The sequence below is a fragment of the Enhydra lutris genome, unplaced genomic scaffold (assembly GCF_002288905.1).
Source record: "Enhydra lutris kenyoni isolate GAN:26980312 unplaced genomic scaffold, ASM228890v2 scaffoldscaffold15, whole genome shotgun sequence".
Taxonomy (NCBI): Eukaryota; Metazoa; Chordata; class Mammalia; order Carnivora; family Mustelidae; genus Enhydra; species Enhydra lutris.
In genome coordinates this window covers 6,107,645-6,126,509 of record NW_019154099.1, presented here as the reverse complement: position 1 = coordinate 6,126,509, position 18,865 = coordinate 6,107,645, and the positions used below count along the sequence as shown (strand labels likewise).

At 47.1% G+C, this 18,865-nt stretch overlaps 1 protein-coding gene across 1 annotated transcript in view; it reads right to left on the bottom strand.

Annotated features, from left to right (window-relative positions):
- LOC111146887 (glutamate rich 6B) overlaps positions 1–18,865 on the bottom strand; it is a 47,019-nt gene that overhangs the window by 13,322 nt on the left and 14,832 nt on the right. The window contains exons 4-8 of the mRNA XM_022502607.1: positions 15,549–15,626; positions 14,572–14,610; positions 10,848–10,939; positions 7,106–7,242; positions 4,674–4,735 (exon numbers count right to left, since the gene is read on the bottom strand). Of these exons, the coding sequence (XP_022358315.1) occupies positions 4,674–4,735; positions 7,106–7,242; positions 10,848–10,939; positions 14,572–14,610; positions 15,549–15,626 (408 nt within the window). The remainder of the gene's footprint in view (positions 1–4,673; positions 4,736–7,105; positions 7,243–10,847; positions 10,940–14,571; positions 14,611–15,548; positions 15,627–18,865) is intronic.

Below are 18,865 nucleotides of genomic sequence, written 5' to 3'. Positions count from 1 at the left end.
CCTTTGGAGAGAAATGTAGGCGTTGAATTTCCAGCTTTCTCATTTTCTGCATTCATTCATTCAACATATATTTATCAAGACCTACCGTGTGCCAACCACACCGTACTGAAGACCAACCAGGCCAGACTTGGGGATCCTGGGGGTGATATGCCAACCCCATGCCACTAACGATTGGCTGCTAAACTGTTCATTTAAAAAATAGGCCAAAGTGGGGCATCATTAAAAAAAAAAAGGAAACATACTCTAAACATGCTATTTTACCTTAAAACCTAAATGTATATTAGCACGCCATTTTGAAATGAGGGCAAGGTCTTTCCTTTGTGGGTGGATCTGATGACGGGCTCTGCGGTCATTTTTGCTCAAAGCATGTTCATAATTTATTATCTATAATTTTCAGTTTTGGTAGTTTCTAAATAGTCTGAATGCAGAATCATGGACTTTTAAAAGTTCTAGCTATTCCTCAATTTTTTTTTTTTGTTAAATCTTCATGCTTAGAAATTTCCGAACTTTTTTTTTTAAAGGATTTTATCTACTTATTTTGACAGAGAGAGATCACAAGTAGGCAGAGAGGCAGGCAGAGAGAGAGGGGGAAGCAGGCTCCCTGCTGAGCAGAGAGCCCAATGTGGGGCTTGATCCCGGGACCCTGAGATCATGACCTGAGCCGAAGGCAGAGGCTTTAACCCACTGAGCCACCCAGGCGCCCCTTTTTCTCAATCTTTAATGTATGTTTTGTCCACATCTAATTTAAAGCAGGTTTTTAAAAAAGCTATTTTCCTATTGAGTTTTTTTTTTAAGCATTCAGCTTTTTTTTTCACAGCATAAAGTTTCCTTTTATCATCATTTCTGTCCATTTTGATAACCATTGAATTTTGGAACTAAATGAGGAGGGCCGCTGAGGAGCAACCCCGCTCCCAGTGACTGTCCACAGGCATCAGACAAACAGCCAGAACTGAGGGACCAGAGCGGCCCGGTTCCCTTGGCAGCTAACTGGGCCAGGGGTAGTGGGGGGGTTGTGTCAGTTAAGAGAGCTTCCTTGTCCCACCACTGGGGTCAGCACTGTTGGAGGAGGTCAATGGGAGCACGTGATCACCGGTTGACCTCTGACGTAGAGCCAGGCAATCAGAAACTCCTCACCTGCTCCCCATCCTTGGAATGTGCCTTCTGCCCGCCAGCCCTTCCCACAGCCAGAGCCATTTTCAAGGCTTTTCAAGGCCTTGAGAGCTGCGTGGAGTTGAGACCTGGGACTGAACCCAGTGCAGGCTTCTAGGTCAACTTGCAAGATCCTGGCAGGCGGGTGTGGACATCTACTTGTCTCTCGGCTGCCCAAGATGAGCCTCAGAAGTAAGTTCTCTTGCTTATTGAGACGGCCACCGACCAGTCTGGAGAGGGCTTTCTTGAATCTCTCCTTGGCCTCCAGTTTCTAATTTCACCTGGAGCCCTGCCAAGGTGCCCCCAGGGGCCAGGAGAGCTCCCAGGAGGGGACCCAAGGAGGCCTGGAGGCTGAGGAGACAGCCAGGGAAGTAAGCTTCTGACAGGTGAGGGGAGTTCACAGTATAAGCACGGTGCCGTGGAAGGCCACAGTGGGACAGTTAGAGGTGACCGGTGACTTCAGGGAGTCAGGGCATTCCCTTGATCACTCATTTAGTAAAGATCTGTGTACCTGGGGCCCAGAACTCTCCTCGGTATTGGGGATTGCTGTAGTCCCTGCTTTCCATTCTAGTAGAGGAGGTTGATGCTAAACAAGTGAGCGGATACAGCTTAACATGCCAAATGGCTGGGAGCACTTTGAAGAAAAGTCAGGCGGGGTTAGAAGGGTGGAAAATGTGTGTGTGTGTGTGTGTGTGTGTGTACACACGCGTGTAGGTGTATGCGCACTGGCTTATAAAGGGTAGCCATGGAAACTATTTCTGAGAAGGTGACAGTTAAGCAGAAACCTGAATAAAGTGAGGGAGCAATCCACAGGGATATTGAAGCCAAGAGTGCTCTAGACAGAGGAACAGCAAGTACAAAGGCCCTGTGGCAGGGGATGCCTGGCCCATTCCATGAAGAACAAAAAAACCAATGTGTCTGGAGAGGAAGAACTGAGGGCTTTCTAAGCCATATGAGGAAGGTGGGCATTTTCCTGGAGGCAATGGAGGGCCAATGAGGAGTTTGAAAAAGATTATTCAGAAAACAGTACAAAGGAAGGACTGAGAGAGGAGAAGAAGGGAATCAGGGAGACTAGGGAGAGCTCCTTCCCGGGAGAGATGAAGGTTTTTGAGGTAGAGTCAGTGAGAATGGGGAGGGGTTGCTGGGGGATGGGAGGAGAATCTAGAACCATGGCATGTCTGAGGAACTAAAGTGCCCACCAAGTAGAGCTCAGAGAGGCAGAAACGGGTGTCAGGGCAGGGTCATTTGGAGACCTGTGTAGGAAGTTTGGAAGCAGGTCTCAGTCTCCCTGTGAGGAGCACCTTCCTGCTCTAGTACCTGCTTACAAATGATAATGATTTGTCAGAGGGGAAAAGCGACGTGAGCCCAGCTGTGGTTCCTGACTGTCCATTAGAAATTAATAGAAAGCATTTCAGAAAAAGGTGAAGGTAAAAAAAGACATTTATATGTTCATTTTGTTTCCCTGTCAGAATGCTAAAATCATGGACACTCTGGTCTGAGCTGTACTCCAGCTCTGCCATGATGAGGGCGAGGCTTTAGACCACCCTTCCGAGCCTCGGTTCCCTTAAAATAGGATGATGCTTTCCATAGAGACCTATGGAGTTGCTGTGAATATTGCCTGCTGGGTGCCAGCCGCCCGGGGAGTGTCCATAGATCTGTGGACTTCACGCAGGGAGCTTTGAATTTTGACAGTTCATGAATCAGGCTGTGTAGTACTCTCCCACCTCTTTTCCCAGACGACATGGTTCTGAACAAGAAAGGCTACGTAATTTGAGAGGCCCCATGCAAAATGAAAATGCAGGGGTCTTTGTTCTAAAATTATTAAGAATTTCAAGACAGCAACAGCAGCGGACATTAAACCAAGCACAGGGCCTTTCTAAGTATGGGGCCCCAAGGGACTGATCACAAGTCCCACACCCATACACCCAGCCTGGGCTCAGAAATCGGAGTGTGCAGAGACTTGGGGCTGTGTGCCTACAATAGGAAGGGTCTGCCTACTGGAAGTAAATGAGTTTATATCTCAAAGAGGCTGGGAGGTTTCTTTGGGACTGGTTACAAGAAGAGCGCGAAGGGGTTGCCTTTTATCTATTTGAAATGTTGCTCTTTTTGTTTGTCTAAAAAGCTCAAACCTTCTAGGCTTCAGCTGTCCAGAGGAGCAGGGAGTGGGCAGGAGTGGTGGTGAGGCACTATGGGAATCTGGCCGTATCAAATCTCATTTGCTAGTTGGAAGTCCTACCCTGGCCATGTGACAGTGGAGTATCCTGGTAGGCCTTAATTCCCCACAGGAACAGACAAAATCATGCATGCCTACACCATCAAACAAAACACTTATTGAGTGCCTACTGTGTGCTTTGCTTGAAGGTGCCAAGGGATGAAAGGCACAGTTGTCTACAGCCCAGAGGGAACAGAGCTATGAGCAGTAGACAAGTATAGCATTGAAGTGGAAGAGATTTTTGTTGTGTTTGGCAGCTGAGCATCTGAACCCCCCTCCTTGTTTTGGGGGCACCCCACTGTGTGAGTCTTGGTGAAAGGCAGGGGCTTCTTACTATGGAAATTGAAGGTAGCCATTCTTCTCCTTGCCTCCTAACCCCAGTGAGGACATGAGAGCTAGGCTTAGAAGGCCCCCACTTTTTCTTCTCCAGACACACTGGCCTTTTGTTGTTCATTGAATATGCCAAGGGGATGAGCCCCAGGTTTGGCCTGAGAGGTCTTGGGCAGAATGTGGCTTGTGCCCACACAATGGCTGGATGATCTCAGGTTAAGTCTCCTCCTTGCCTCCCTGAGCCTTAGCTGCTTTATCCTGCTTCACGTGGTTAGGAAGATTATTCGAATCATATGGAATATGTGAGAGAACCTAGTCCACAGCAGTTACTCTTGAAGAGTGAGGTCAGGGGCATAAATTGGTGTTGGGGGACAGGAACATGGTCTTGGGAAGGAATCTGAGGCCCAGCGAGAAACTGGTTATGACTGGTTAGCTATGTCTGCCATGGGTATTCTTACCATTTCTACGTTAGTTGTATCTAGTCATCTGAAAGGTAAGTGGTGGCTTTGAGTTTCTGAATGAAGTAGGCTCACAGCTTAGGCTCTTGGCCCAAGTTTTCACAATGAGACTTAAAGACATTGACAACCTCCATGATTGGCAAATCTTAACAGCTGGACGTAGATGCATTCAGTATCTGATCTAGGTAGCCCCTCAAATCTAGGTTAAATCCTTTCCTATGGGCTGCATAGGCTCTTCTTCCCACTCTAGTACTTAACCCTTGCATATGTGAATGCCCCTGCTTTCTTATCTATCCTCATCCATGCCCCCCAACCCACCGCAAAAAGGATAAGCTAGCCCCAGACTGTGTCCATCTTGCTTGATGTTTTATCCCTGGCAGCTAGGACCTTGCAAACCCAGTAGGTGTTTAAGCTAGGCAAGGAGCATTTCTGCCTCCTTTAGGATACATGGCAGAAGGTGAGAGGCAGCCAGATTCCCACAGGAGAGCTGATCACAGGATGGAAAATGGGAGAGAGGTCCTTACTTTCACGTTTCTTCATAATCCAGAGAATCATTGTTCTGTATTTTTCAAAATTTTTCTTCAACCTAAAAGGAATGTGAATTACCTTTAAAAGCTGGGACTATCAGGCTCTCTGCTCAGCAGGAAGCCTGCTTCCCTTCCTCTCTCTCTGCCTGACTCTCTGCCTACTTGTGATCTCTGTCTGTCAAATGAATAAATAAAATCTTAAAAAAAAAAAAAAAAGCTGGGACTAAACTCATGTGTTGTACATGTCATGCTATGCATTGTAGACAATGCTAGAGCCTCCCGGGTGTTTTTCATCGCTGAAAAATCGGGCCCCTGGCTCTGCTTTCAGACTCTGTTTTTCTTCCAGTCAGGACTCAGGAATAAAGGGACAGCACATGGTATAGACTCAGTGCTTGCCTCCTGGACTCTAAGCTGACCCCCAAACCATTCAAAATGAATTTAACAAGGGTCCTCAGGAGCTGGGACAGGGCTGGGAAGTCGAAATGCAAGGCTGGCTCTATGAGTTAAGCTCACGTAGGTCGGATCTTTCAGTGGCTTGTGCATATCCCAGGGAAGGTTACATTTGCAAATAGCTGGGAGGAACAGCCCTGCAGAGTCACTCAAGACCCCTTTGCATGGAGTGGAAACATTTCCAATAATCTTATTCAAAATGGCTTATCATGAAAGCCACACTGAGGTACAGCTCTTCAGAGGGATCAAGCCCTTACCCCCTTCACGTGTCCATATACAAAGCAAGTCATCTTGGGACTGCAATGGCTGGGACTATTTTACTTCTAAATAAGGGTAGTCTCCAGGATGCTTCCTGGTTCTCAGATCACAGCTCCTTTGAAAGGGAATGTGTTGGAAAGAGTGAGCTTCCCAGGCTTAACTGGATCTGAGAAAGAAGAAGGCTTTTGACAGGATAGATTTTAAGTTCTCAGTTTGGATTCCTCGAGGGGAGAGGAATAATTTAACCTCAGGTAACTCCAGGAAGCAAATGCCTTTTGCTGGGAAGGGCTGAGCTGCTTTCCCTGGCAGGGAGCAGGTTTCCTGTTTGTACTTTGGAAGCAATGGTGGAACTTGAGAACGAGCTCTTCATGGCCCATTTGTATCGAACATTTTTTGTTTTATCTATGAGCACTTTGAGTGGAATTAAAGCAGTTACCTAGCCCGCCATCCTCTGTGAAAGAATAAGGACCGAACTGGGGGTGGGGCGAAGCCTGACGTACAGGCTGAGAGCAGGAGGCCAAAGGTATGCAAGAGTAAACTCCAGTGAGGGGACCCAGCCAGAGGCACCCAAGGCCCTCTGGGAGATGTTGCTCCCTTGGCTCCTCGCCTACCTTTCCAAGCTGATGGAATTCTTGCCAGCTAGCTCCTCAACAGCAGAGACTCTGAGATACACACTGCTCTATTGATCAGCACCCAGTAGATCAGCACGTAGTAGGTGCTCAGGAAATACGTGTTGAGTGCAGTAAGATTAGAATGAACCTTGGTTATGGACTTCAATGGGATGGAACAGGTTGGGGAAATGTCACATAGGAGGCAAGATAACTCACATGGAGGTTACTCTGCATTTGTTTTTGTAGCTGTGTAAGGATCTGAAAGCTTGGATGGTCCTTGTGTTTTGCTTCCTAGAGAAGCCTCGGGGGTCTCTGGCTCCAGGAGTCTACTGAACCCAAAGCAGAAGTCTTGGTCTTTGTGGAAGCTTCAACTCCTCAAGGAGGTTATGTGGGGCACCCTGTGTCCCTACAGTCTGTTCCTTGGTACCATTGCCAGAGTCTGCAATAGATGCACAGGAGGCCTGAATGTTCTTCTTGCTTGCTAAGGTTTCTGGTAGTTGAATAAATGAAAATTCAGGTTTCCACGCATCACAGACTGGAAGTACAAACAGAGTTTGGGAGCATTTTGTGACCTGGGACCATGAAAACTAGGAAGACTTGGTGCCAGGAAGTGTGGAATAACCTTATTTTTCCCCACTCCGGTTGGAGATTCTGGCCATGACTCCCACGTCGGTGCAGCTCATGGCTTTTCTCACTCCAGGGGGCACAGAAGAGCATTGGCTAACCTGTGATGCAGATGCCTTGATCCTCCATTGTCCCCTCTCTTACAAGGCCAGGTCTCTGATCCTTGCTCCCTAGACTTCTGTATAAACTCATGGTCCCTCTAAGACTTTTCTAACCCCAGATTTCCATCCCCTGTCACTGCCAGCCTTTGATACTATCCCGAACCTTCCACACTTATAAATTTCCTTGTTCTTGGCTTTTGGCAGCCAGATCATTCTGTTCCCCTGCCTGCTGAACTTGCCCTTGCTCTTGCGCCTGCTCTTTGACTCAGGGGACCCGCCTGGCCCTGCTCTTTTCTCTATGCTGGCCCAATTTAGACTTTCCCTGCTGCTACTGCCAGCCTGCCTGAACCCACTGACCCATAGCTTGATCCCTCCTGTCACTTACAGAATTCCCAGTTTCCTTCTGGTTTCACTCTCCAGAAGTCCGGTCAGGGGGACGTCAATATCCTCTTCCTGTTCTTTGCGAGCCGCCATTTCTTTGAGCATGGTCCTAAACACTGCCTGATAGGAGGTGCTGTGACGCTACAGAAAGGACAGAATGAAAGACCCAGAAAAGGGGAATTAGCTTACCGGTGAAGCTCTTTTCTGACTCCCAAAGGCGACATGTGAGATTTCAACATGCTACTAGAAAAACGCGAACAGTGGGAACAGTAGAGTGGCTGGCAAGATTTGTTTTAAAGAATATTTCCATTATCCTCAGACTCCACACTCCCCAATTCACTCAAGATTGATTTGTTTGTTTTTCAACACAGCATGCCAAGAAATCTTTTCAGAGCATAAAACTACCCTTTTTCCGAATGTGGAGATGGGTATAGAACATAAAAACACCTCCACGATTTAACAGCGTAACAGGCTCTCTGAGTTGCAGGAAAGGCCTGGTAGGAACGGTTGCTTCCCTATGAAGGATGGCAGTCTCAGGAAGGCGGGGTAGGATCTAGCATGTTATAGAAGTGGACAATTCTGCCAAAGCAATGACCTTGCCAGCTGCCTTTTGATTTTGTAAATTGGAGCATCTGTGCCAAGTCTGTGAAGCTAATGACCATGACTGACTCATAGGTGAGTCCTCACTGGAGTTTCTTTTCTGGATCCCTTTGGACAGAGGGGAAATCCAGCTTGCTGTCGAAGAAAACCAGGGCGCTTTCAGGTTGCCCTGCTTGCCTGCAGGCTGAGGCTTGATGGTGCTTGGGCAACACTTGATCATGTATAGCAGACCATTAACTTATCAGCCTCCTGTCAGAAGCGGAAGGCAGACAGAGCCAAAGTTGCGTGTGAGCTGGGATAAAGATAAGAAAGTAGCCTGTGGTTGACCAGATTTTCTAGGTTTGGGGAAAAGCTGAGGTGCCTCCAGTCTGGCTTGCCCAATTCCCAGCCTCTGCTTGTGCCTCTCCCATCGCTGGTGTTAATTAAATTAGCAGGCTGTTCCACGGAGGTGGCTCAAATGTAGCAGGGCCTAGGTGAGCAAACCAAAATCTTAGCCTACAGATGTCTCAAAGTTATGAATCAAAACCTAAGGACAACCAATTCCAAGCAGCCAATTAGGTCTTAAGCGATGGCCAATCATAAACGTCCTTGCTCCGCTTCTGCCTCTTCTTGATAAACGCTTCTCCCCCCAGCTCCTGCCAGTGGAGCTCTCCTAACCACTTCCACTTTGGGGATGCACAGTTCCGATCAATATATGCTCAATAAAAATGTTTTATATGCCTCAGTTTATCTTTTAACACTGGAGTCAGTGCTTCAGAGCAGGGCGAGGTTAAGGCCCAGGGTGCCAGTATGTCTGCCCCTAAACTCCTCATGGTTGACAGCTCAGCCCGTGGGATGGAAAGACTTCCTGTTTGCCTAGACCAGCGATCTCTCACCATCCCCTTCGGATTCAAAATTTGAAAATATGATGAGAAAATATGATGCCAACCATGGTCCAGCAGGCAACAGACCCATTGGATGGGCCTCGTTGAAGTTCTCATCCCATCTAGGCGTTGCCACCCCATTCAATTTAACCAGCACACGTGGCATCTTAGAGGTTTACCCCATTTGCGTCCCCTGCCTGTAGAGTAGAACTGTCCTCCTCATCGTGGTAGGTGTATCGAGTACCCCAGTGATGAGTTCTCCAGGCCCAGAGACTCCTCCAGGGGGAATCTCTGGTTCTTACAACAAAAAGCATTTTCATAACAAGGTTTGTGACACATGGGCGTGTCATAGAACTAAAACAAGCATGTATAGTGAACTAAAAAGAGCAAAGGTGCTGAACTGTCAGAATAACCCAAAGTATAGGTTGATAGCATCTATCCAAAGAGAAGGACTTCAGCTCCCTCTCTTTAGTTTGTACCTCTGTGGTTTCTGGTATTCCTCCAAAAGGGGCCTCAAAAGGCCACGCAAACATGTTGTTGAGCTTCAGGGACCATGCGGCATTTATTCCGATCTTTCTCTCCTGCTCTGGGCCCACTTGTCCACATCTGCCACCTATGATGTTTCTCGAAGTACTGCTTTCCAAGCTGGACAGCTGCCTATTGTAAGAACGCCAGCATCTGGGCAGGGGGCTGTGTAGCCCAGCGGTCACTGAGCCCTCCCAGGGCACCATGTACAAGCACACAGGCCATTGTCTCCCCTCTGCCTGGGACTGCAGCTCCGGCCGCCACAGCGAACCTCTGCTGACAGGCACGCTGACAGGTTCTGAATAATTTAAGTTTCTAATTAAAACAATTCCTTGAGATTTCAGCTCTTGCTGAACAACCTTTCGAAAATGCCTGAGCTTACTTTCCTATCCTAGTAAACCCAGTGAGGTGAACTTGAGTTCCAGAAATTGTTTTTTCTCCCTTTAATGTGGTTTTCCAATATTTGAAAAGCAATTCTTACTAATATGATGTATACAGAAGCAGCTGTGGACAACAAGAAATTTAGGGCTAAATACAAACTGAGACCAGAAATTTTCCTAATTAAAAAAAAAAAAACAAACCCAAATACTTGCCTTTTCTTTTCTTTTCTTTTTCTATTGTAAATTTAGAAAAATAGATCTTCTCAATTTTGAGTTCCATGGACTCAAGATTTTACTCTTGTGATTGTAGTTAATACTGAGAAATTTTCTCAGAGAAACTTTCCTAAGAAAGTTTCTTAGCCATAATGGAAAGGATGCATATTAATGTTTCCGTCTGCATCAACATGCATTGTAAGTCTTAGAAGTAAGTTAACACAGGAGGTTAGAGCCACCAGGCTGTACCAGCAGATAAAATATTCATGCAGGCAAGACCGTGTAGCATGCTGTAGACGTAAGGCTTATTTAAATTATTATGACTTCCCATCTCCCGTCTGATTATGGGCTCCAGCTGGGGAAAGGACGTCCCTTGACGCTCGGGGATGGTTCTGCACCCTCTGCAGGTGGTAGCGGCAGGTGACAGATCTGGGGAGGGTCATCTGCTGCTAGTTGCCGGGGTGTCCACTTGGGTGGCAGCGGCTGTTGTCTCCAGCGTCTGTCTTGCCAGGCTGCCTCATTCCTGGCTCTTTGGTCAGAGATAGCAGGTGTTCCTTGGGGCTTTTGTTGTCTGTGCCTGTTGGGGTTTCCGAGTTGCTGTCTTGCAGCACTTCATTGCCGGGGAGAGATGAAGCAGAACAAAAACCCAGGGAACTCACTGCCATGTCATCCCTTGGGTCCTGTGGTTCCTAGCCAGTCCGACTTCTGTTCACTTTCCAGAAGCTTCTTCTGTTTGTTTTATAGGTAATGTCGCAGGGTTTTAAGCTGTGCTAAGTGGGAAAAGTACATCTATTGCCTCTTTCTGGAATTGAACTTCATTTTTACTGAGGGTTTCTACAAAGACGAATTTGCCTTGATAGATAGATAAATTAAATGTTTTGTTTTGTGCTTTGCCACCTTCAGATGTGATCTGGACAAACACACAGGAGTGTGTTTCTGTTATCAGCGGGGCTCTGGAAGTAGGGCTGTGGAATGCTCCATTTGGTTTTCCTCTGACCCACTTTGATGTAATATGTGTCATTTAAACTTACTTCTGTTTTAAGAAAAGCTCTCTTGGGCTGTGCTAATAACAGAGAGAAGCTAGGAATCCCTGTGCTCTTGGGACAGCTCCCACCGGGCCTCAGGCCACCCTGCCCCATTTGGAGGATGGTGGTCTTTGACTTACCTTCTCACCTGGGGCCTCAGCTTCCAATGAGTCAATGGGCTCATTTAATAAATCGTTCAAAAAGTTCTCTTTAGTAACAAAATCCAAGACTTCTGATTTTGGAAGGCACAGCAGAAAGAAAGGCATTTGGAAAAAGAATCACAACAGGAAACAGACAAAAAACCAAAAGGAAACAGAGTTATGGCATTTATCCTTGCCTGTTTAAATAAAAATGCATGCATCATTGTTAAGACTTGAAGTAAATTGACCAAATAACCCAAAATTTAATGGGGGGGGTTATTAGTAAAATAGGAACAAAAGGGTCAGTTTCTGTGGCTGACTTTAGAAAGTGTGTGTTCCTGATGGACGGCAAAAGTTCACCTGAGGAAGTAACATTTGAGTGGGTCCTGAATGAAGGAAAGCAATGAGCAAGGAGGCAGATAGCTGGGAAAGAATATTCCTGGCAGGGGGCTAGGAGGTGCAAAGTCCCAGTGGTGACAGTGGGTGGGAGTGTGGTTGACATAATTGACAAACTGTAAGAGGCAGAGTATTCCTGGAGAGGAGGGAGTGTGGAGAGTAGCAGGAGTGGAAATGGGATGAGGTATAGGGCCATCTGTAGTGTGGCAAAACCCCACCTTATACCTGCAGAGGACCCCGCAGACTATGGGAAGGATTTTAGTTTTATTATGGAAGAGGTCTATTCTGAGTGTGATTTTCTCTTGGAAATCCTGAGAAATTTTCCTATCTCTTGCCAGTTTTGTAAAAAATTGCCCATTTCTACACTTGCATATGGGTTCATAATTGTGAATTAAAGCATATGAGATATATTCTCAATCCAGAGAGCTCATGAAGAGCCCTCCAGAGAGTAAATGCTTTGTTCTCAAGGTCAGCTACAGCCTGCTGTCTCTGGGCCAGGAGAGGGGCTTCGAGCCTCCAGTGTTGATGGGGTGAAAATTGAATCAAGGAATTGATAATTACAACTTGGACCCCATCTCCTGCTCCTGGGAAGGTGTGGCTCCTGAGGTGGGAGCTCGAGGACTGGCTCTCATGCGGTAATGGGATCCCTGGGGAAATTTCATCTTTAGGATGACAGCAGCCCCTTCAAGCTGGCCTGTCCAGAGAGCCCTGAAAATCCACCAGGCTGCTGCAGGGCGGATGTATTCTTTCTGATTTTGTGTGTCCATGACACCTTTGGAGGTGGAGAAGAGACATTCTTCAGGATCCCTCTACACGTGAACTTTGCATTTGTCCCCAGTTTTGGTTCAGTAATAAAAACTCTGTTGGGATAGAGAACGCCACTCGGCTAGATCTGCCTGCAGCCCCCCTACCCCAGCTTCGGTATGTCTCTGACAGAAACCTGACACGTCTGTGATAGACCCTGTGTGGGGAGAACCATTCCGGCAATTCCTTCTGTTAGTTCTCGCATGCACACTGGGGTTCTCCGAGCTGGCGAGGCACCGGGGCCCTTTCAGCTAGATTCCAAGAACACCATGCGTCCCCGGACTGCCTGCCCTGGAAATAGCGGAGAAGAGTTTGGAAAAGACATCTGGGAAAACCTGACAAGAATCCATGGGAATTCCGGTGAGCTCTGAGGAGGAAGCTCCTTTTGGGTGTCACCGGGGAGGAGAGGGGAAGGAACTGGGAGAGCGGGTCTGGACAGGCTGAGGGGCAGCACCTCCCATGTGAGATTTTTTCGAGTAAGTACCTGCCCTCGATTGGGAGCAAGAGTCTGGCTCTGGATCTAGTAGCTCAGCAGCCCCCCATCATTTGTGATTGCCTGTTTTAATAGGCTTTATTAAATAATACATAGTTAATTGGAGGGAACCCAGACTAGGTGTTTTTCAAGGGAAGAAGGTGACCCGGCAGTCCTGGATACTGAAGAGCACTGTTGAGAAGTGTTCGATTCGACATCATAATTAACCTTATTAACATCAGTGGGCACTGTCTACATGTCAAGACAAGCATAGTAAATATGCAGTAATTGTCATAACTGGGGCTGAACGAAAAGGAAAAGCTTTCTGCCTAATTAATTTTTCCTTTGGTGATTTCTCTCAACCTCTCCCTTTGTTCTAGTGAGATCATTATCTTCCCATGAAGTGACTCTACAGGTGGGGGAAGTGACAGGCCCTTGAGTGGTGTCCCCCAGCCCCTTAGCACTCTGGGCCCCTCATCTGTGTCATGGGAACAGTCAGGCTCGTCTTCAGGGTGGCGCACCAGAGCACTACCGTAGGTAAACGCCAGGTGTCCCCCATTCCCTCATGTACGGTGTGTCTTCTCTGCATCTGATCAAGAACAAATCTTAAATTTTTATCCATCCAATACAGTGCCTCTCTTCTAATGGTTCTTCCTGGCAGAACCGTAGTTCCCGAATTTGGGAGAGGTGTTTGAGCAGCGTGTGTCAGCCCTGTGGGGCAGATAAGGGCGGGGAGAGGGAGTATTGGACTGGCCTCAGGGCCAGCTCTGAAGAACGAGCAAGCCAGCGCTGTTGACAAATAGGCACACAGTGGCGACTGTCTGTTTCACCTCCTCCACCTTTCCTGTAGTAAATTCCTTTTTAGCCTCCACAGGTGGGTGGAGGGTTTGGCTGGTCTGGTGCTTGTTATGGGCACAGATCTATTAAGCTGTTCTCAAATCTTACTACTCAAAGTGTGGTTCATGGTTCAGCAACAGTAGCAGCTGCTGCTGGGAGCTTGTGAGAAATGCAGACCTACTGAGTTAGAATCTGCATTTCAACAAGATCCCCAGGTGGTCATTCCTTTTTTTTTTTTTTTTTTTTTTTAAGATTTTATTTATTTGTTTGAAAGAGAGAGAGCACAAGCAGAGCGAGCTGCAGGCAGGGGGAGAAGCAGAGAACCCAATGTGGGATTCGATCCCAGGACCCTGGGCTCATGACCTGAGCCAAAGGCAGACGCTTAACTCACTGAGCCACCCAAGTGTCCCCCTAGGTGATCATTCTATACATTAAAGTTTGAGCAGCATGGCTCTAAACTCTCCCTGGGAATGGGATAAGATGAAGAAATTATCTTGATCAGTTCCTGTCTGGGGGTGGTGGGCACTGGGTGGGATGCATTATCTAGAATCTGAGAGCTCATTTATTAAGCCACCTGTGTGTGTGAGACTTGATCCTCCCCTCGGCTCCCACCATGCTGAAAGACAAGAGATTGTAGTCCCTAAGTTGTCTTCTAATAAGATGGGCCTGGTTTATTGTGGGGCTTTTGGTTTATGGAATGATAGGTGTAAGATGGGATTTTGCCACCATAAGGATTCTCTCTTTTCTTTTCATAGGATTCAGTTAGGCCCTCCTTAATAAAGAATTAGAAGTCTCTAAAGTGCCATTTTTAGGGGTGCCAATTTATTCGTTTCCAAGGTGCTGTTGGATAAGTCTGTTTGGAGGGGCCCTTGCATCCCAGTCAAGCCCTGTTGCCTAGACCTTAGGTAGCCCAGACCTTCTTTAAATGTGGGGCTCCCTAGACCAGAGCTCTTGAATATAGAGATGGATTTCTGTCCCAGGTCATTCCGTCTTGCTCCAGAGACCCTCTCTCTTTCTTATCCTATCCCTCTTCTTCAGGAAAGGACAGCGAAGCGCATCCAAGTTCAGAGGCTACATGCCCAGCATGTCCCTAATTCCTCTCTAGGACTCAGTGCAAGCTGGACCAACAAGAGACCCACCCACGTGGGGCACTATTCCCAGCCCAGGACACTCTGCAGGGAACAGGGATCTTTGGATATTATGTTGGGTGCTTACCATTTTCTTCCCTCTGAGACACGTCAGGGATAACATACACTGAAAAATAATAAGAGCAATTATTAAGAGGATATGGTATGGCGAAATTATGGGGACTTTTAAGAGTTTATTTATTTGTCAGAAAGAGCACAAGTGGCGGGGGCGGAGGGCTGGGTGAGAGGCAGAGGGAGAGGGAGAGGGAGAAACAAGTTCCCTGCTGAGCAGGGAGCTCGATGTGGGACTCAATCCCAGGACCCTGGGGTTCATGACCGGAGCAGAAGGTAGACGCTCAACTGACTGAGCCACCCAGGTGCCCCTTATCTGAACCTTTTGGTGCCCAAGGGAATCAATTTAAAAAGGACATCCTAAATAGTGGGGAGACAAGGTGGAGATCATGTGTTTTGGAATAAGTAGCTTCCATAATCTTCAGCAGTCTGAGGCTTGTTGTTTAACACTCAACAAATATTGATTTCCCTCCCTTTGTTCATATTTCATCTTGCGCATTAGAATGTAAGTTCTGAGTACAACATAGGACTCTGTATGTTCTGCTCTGCTCACTACAAGCATGGCTACCCTCTGTCAGAGGGTGTGATGGTTTTGTCCATCTTATGTCCTGCCCCATCTGCAGTAGGTGTACAATAAATGTCAGTAGGTATACAGTAAGTATACCTTGGAATAAACTGAGTATGGGTAACCTATTATCTTTCCTTCTATAATTCCAGTGATGAATAATGTTTCCTCCTTCTTCAAAATTCAATTTTAATTCACATTTGAGAGCCCTTTGACCCTTTGGCTCAGTTTCTTCCCTGAGCCCTAAGCCCTGGAAATAATACCTTAACCACAGGCCTTAGTTAAGATGGCTTTAGTCTAAAATGGTCAAAAGGAGGTCTCTCTCTGGCTGGGAGCAGGCTGATTCCGTTTTGCTTACCTTCTCGTGGGTAGATCGGCAACTTTCACAAGTCATTTAAAATCATCATCAAATTATAAAATGTAAATACCTTCTGAACTGGACTTTAAAGAGGGGAACGTGGTTATTGACATTTCTTGTCCAGTTTTCATTTTTGGTTTTACAGGTGCTGTTAGAAGACAGAAGAAGGAGACCACTTAGCGATTTTAACCTCCCCTTTTCCAGGGGGTTCATAGCAGACATTTTGGACCTGAGGGTCTTCCTTGGTGCCCAAGGCTGATCCACAGAGGCGAGGAGCGCCTTGGAGGTCACCGAGGCCAAGTACTGGGTGGGTCCCCTGGCTCTCCTCTTTAGTTTTGTTAACTTACTGGAATTTTGTAGTCCCTGTTCCTTTCTGCACCTCCCCCCACCTTCCCCTCTCCCTAAATGCATGTGTGCACACACCCTAGGGACACCAGTCTTCAGAGCAGATAGTGGCAGACCAGTGGTGAAAAAGCAGAGGCAAACCATGCCATCCTCTCCTGGGGGTGGTGGGATTCAAGCCTGGCCTGAGGTGCCTGGATGAGAATTCTCCCACACATGAGCTGTGTCATGGCCTGCTGGTTCCTCAGCTGGGGCTGAGCCCCATGCAGACAAGGAACTCTCTGGCTTTTAAGAAGATTCATCCCACTGTGGCAGTAGGAACCATTTCATTTTCTTAACATAGTTCCCTGAAGGTGGTGGTCTTAGTCTAACCATTCAGGACACACGTGGAAAGTCAGGTCTCATTTTCATGTGGCAGATTGTCAGCTAGGTGAAGGCAGTCCTACCTCAGAGCCATGGGTCTTCCAGGCTTACCATCCCCCCACCCCCAACAGTGCCTGACTTAGTCTCTAGGTCTGCCTCCTGCCACTCTCTCCCCTGAGCCCGCTCCCAACTCTCTGGAGCGCAGCAGCCCCCACACTGACAGGTGTCCTGGGGCAGGCCCTCCAGTGCAGGCTAAAGCATGGATAGAACCTTTGAATTGTATCTGCTTACTTTAGCTTTTCTGGCACTCAGCTCAGTGATGCCACTGAGCTGTTGAGCTTGTGGATGGGTAAAGTATCTACAACAAACAGGGCTTCCCTACCCTGTTCTTTTCTATCCTATTATTTGTGCGGGCCCAAGAACAGGATCTAATAGAGGTTGGCCTTGTCTTGTATCTAGTTAGTTCCTGTTCAGTGTTTCCGCCTGTCAAGATCTTCTAGGATTTGATGACATTATTCCCATCAACCAACAGCTTCAGGTCACCTGAAAATATAAATACTCCTCCTACGTCTGTGTCCAGGTCTATGAAAAAATGTTGTGCCGGACAGAGCCCTGGGTCTTCCCACTGGAAACAGCGTTGACTCTGATCTTTCAGCAACATCTCTGGGTGGTTACTCAACAGTTATCCTTCTAGTATCTTCCACAAGCATCCACCTAATATTTCCCTATCTTGTCCACAGCAGCATCAGGAAGGCTTTGAAAATGAAACCCATTGTGGAATTTGGGTCTACTGGGTTATCACTGTTCCCTTATCTACGAACTTTGTCCAAAAAAGTGACCTAAAGCCAGTATTACTTGATTTGTTCTTATTGATCTTACACTGGTTTCTTGTGGCCCTTCTGCTCTCAATATTTGCCCTGAATTGGCCCCAGACTAATTTCCCAATTCCCCAGAAACCATAAACGTGGTTAAGCTTCTCTTGCTCTCTGGATACTCTGGTGGGTATTTTATCCAAGGCAGGACACAGCAGTTAACCATTCCCTTCTATCTTCTCATCAGTCTTTGGTTTTGGCTATTTCTTACCTAATTCAGTTGCACCCATTTTAGTCTGGAGATCATTTTCCTTCACAGTAAAGTCAAAATTAAATAGCAACCGGAGAACCTGATTTTCTCTGAATCATTCCTCTGCACTTTAAGATTTTATTTATTTATTTAGAGAGCATGCATAAGCAGGGGGAGGGGCAGAAGGAGACGGAGAGAGAGAATCCCAAGCTGACTCCTGGCTGAGCATGGAGCCTGCCTTGGGACCCCATCTCACAGCCCTGAGATCATGACCTGAACCAAAATCAAGAGTCGGATGCTTAACGGACTGAGTCACCCAGGTGCCCCCCTCCTGGCACTATTCTTAAGGTTTGAGCCATTTTCCTACCTTTATCACAGGTAACTTTATCATTTTTTTCTTAACCTCTGTGTGTGATCTTTTAAAATCCGAGTCCATGGCAGGAAACTGCACAAACGTCAGTTTGCACTGTTGGGAGTCCTCCAACACTCTCCTCCATCTGCACAGGTGACTTGAAGCAAACTGTGCCCCCGACAGCACTTCCTCCGTCTATCCTCACCAAATTTCTAGACATGTAGTGTCTCTTTGTGGGTGTATTTCTATACGCAGCCCTCTTCCCAACCAGACTTGGGAGTAAGATACGCCCTCTCATCCCCATGCCTGATCTCGAATCTGATGAGGGTTCAACAACAATTTCGCAAGTATTTAATAAATATTTATAGGCACTTACTATGTGCCCGGTACTGAGTCTTGAGGATTTTTACAGCCATGGGTAGAATGCTCTGTGTTAGAACTTCTGTAGTTCTTTATGACCCTGCTCTGTGCCTGGATAGGTAGACCCCTGAGGCCATAAATAGTCTTTCTGGTCCTCCTTCAGAAGACTTCCTTACGCAGGTCACGAGGCATTTCTGGTGCCTTTAGCATTCCTTCCGTATCAGAGCTGCCTCTCTGTGTAGTAATAGGTTTCAAGGATTTATCTGGGTGTTTTCCCTCCAGATTCAGTTCAAAGTCTTATTGGTTGAGAAGGACCCTGCCATATAAAATGCTGTTTCTGGCCCCCTGGGGTTGAACAATCCCATAATTTACAAATGCTTTAAAAATAAGACACCAAGCGCCTGTGCCTGGGTGGCTCAGTGGGTTAAAGCCTCTGCCTTCGGCTCGGGTCGTGGTCCCGGGGTCCTGGGATCGAGGCCTGCGTCGGGCTCTCTGCTCAGCAGGGAGCCTGCTTCCTCCTCTCTTTCTGACTGCCTCTCTGCCTACTTGTGATCTCTCTCTCTGTCAAATAAATAAATAAAATCTTAAAAAAAAAAATAAGACACCAAGGACCCATGAAATTCATCCTACACTTGAGGTTCTCTGGTTCTCCAACGTTCCTGTGTCTAGGAGTCCTCTGGGGATGGTATTAAGCATGTAGACAGGAGCCCTGGTAAGGCTGGAAATCTGCATCCTTACAGGCAATGAGGGTGCACGGCAATATCTATGCCTACTCTCATTGCTGCTATTCTCACGGGCCCTCAACCACCCACAGCCAGCATCTTGGATTGCTTTTGCCTTGATTGTCTGTGTTTCTCCACCAAGTGGATGGGTTGCTTCTGCCCTGGGCTGAAAGCAGATTCCTTTTT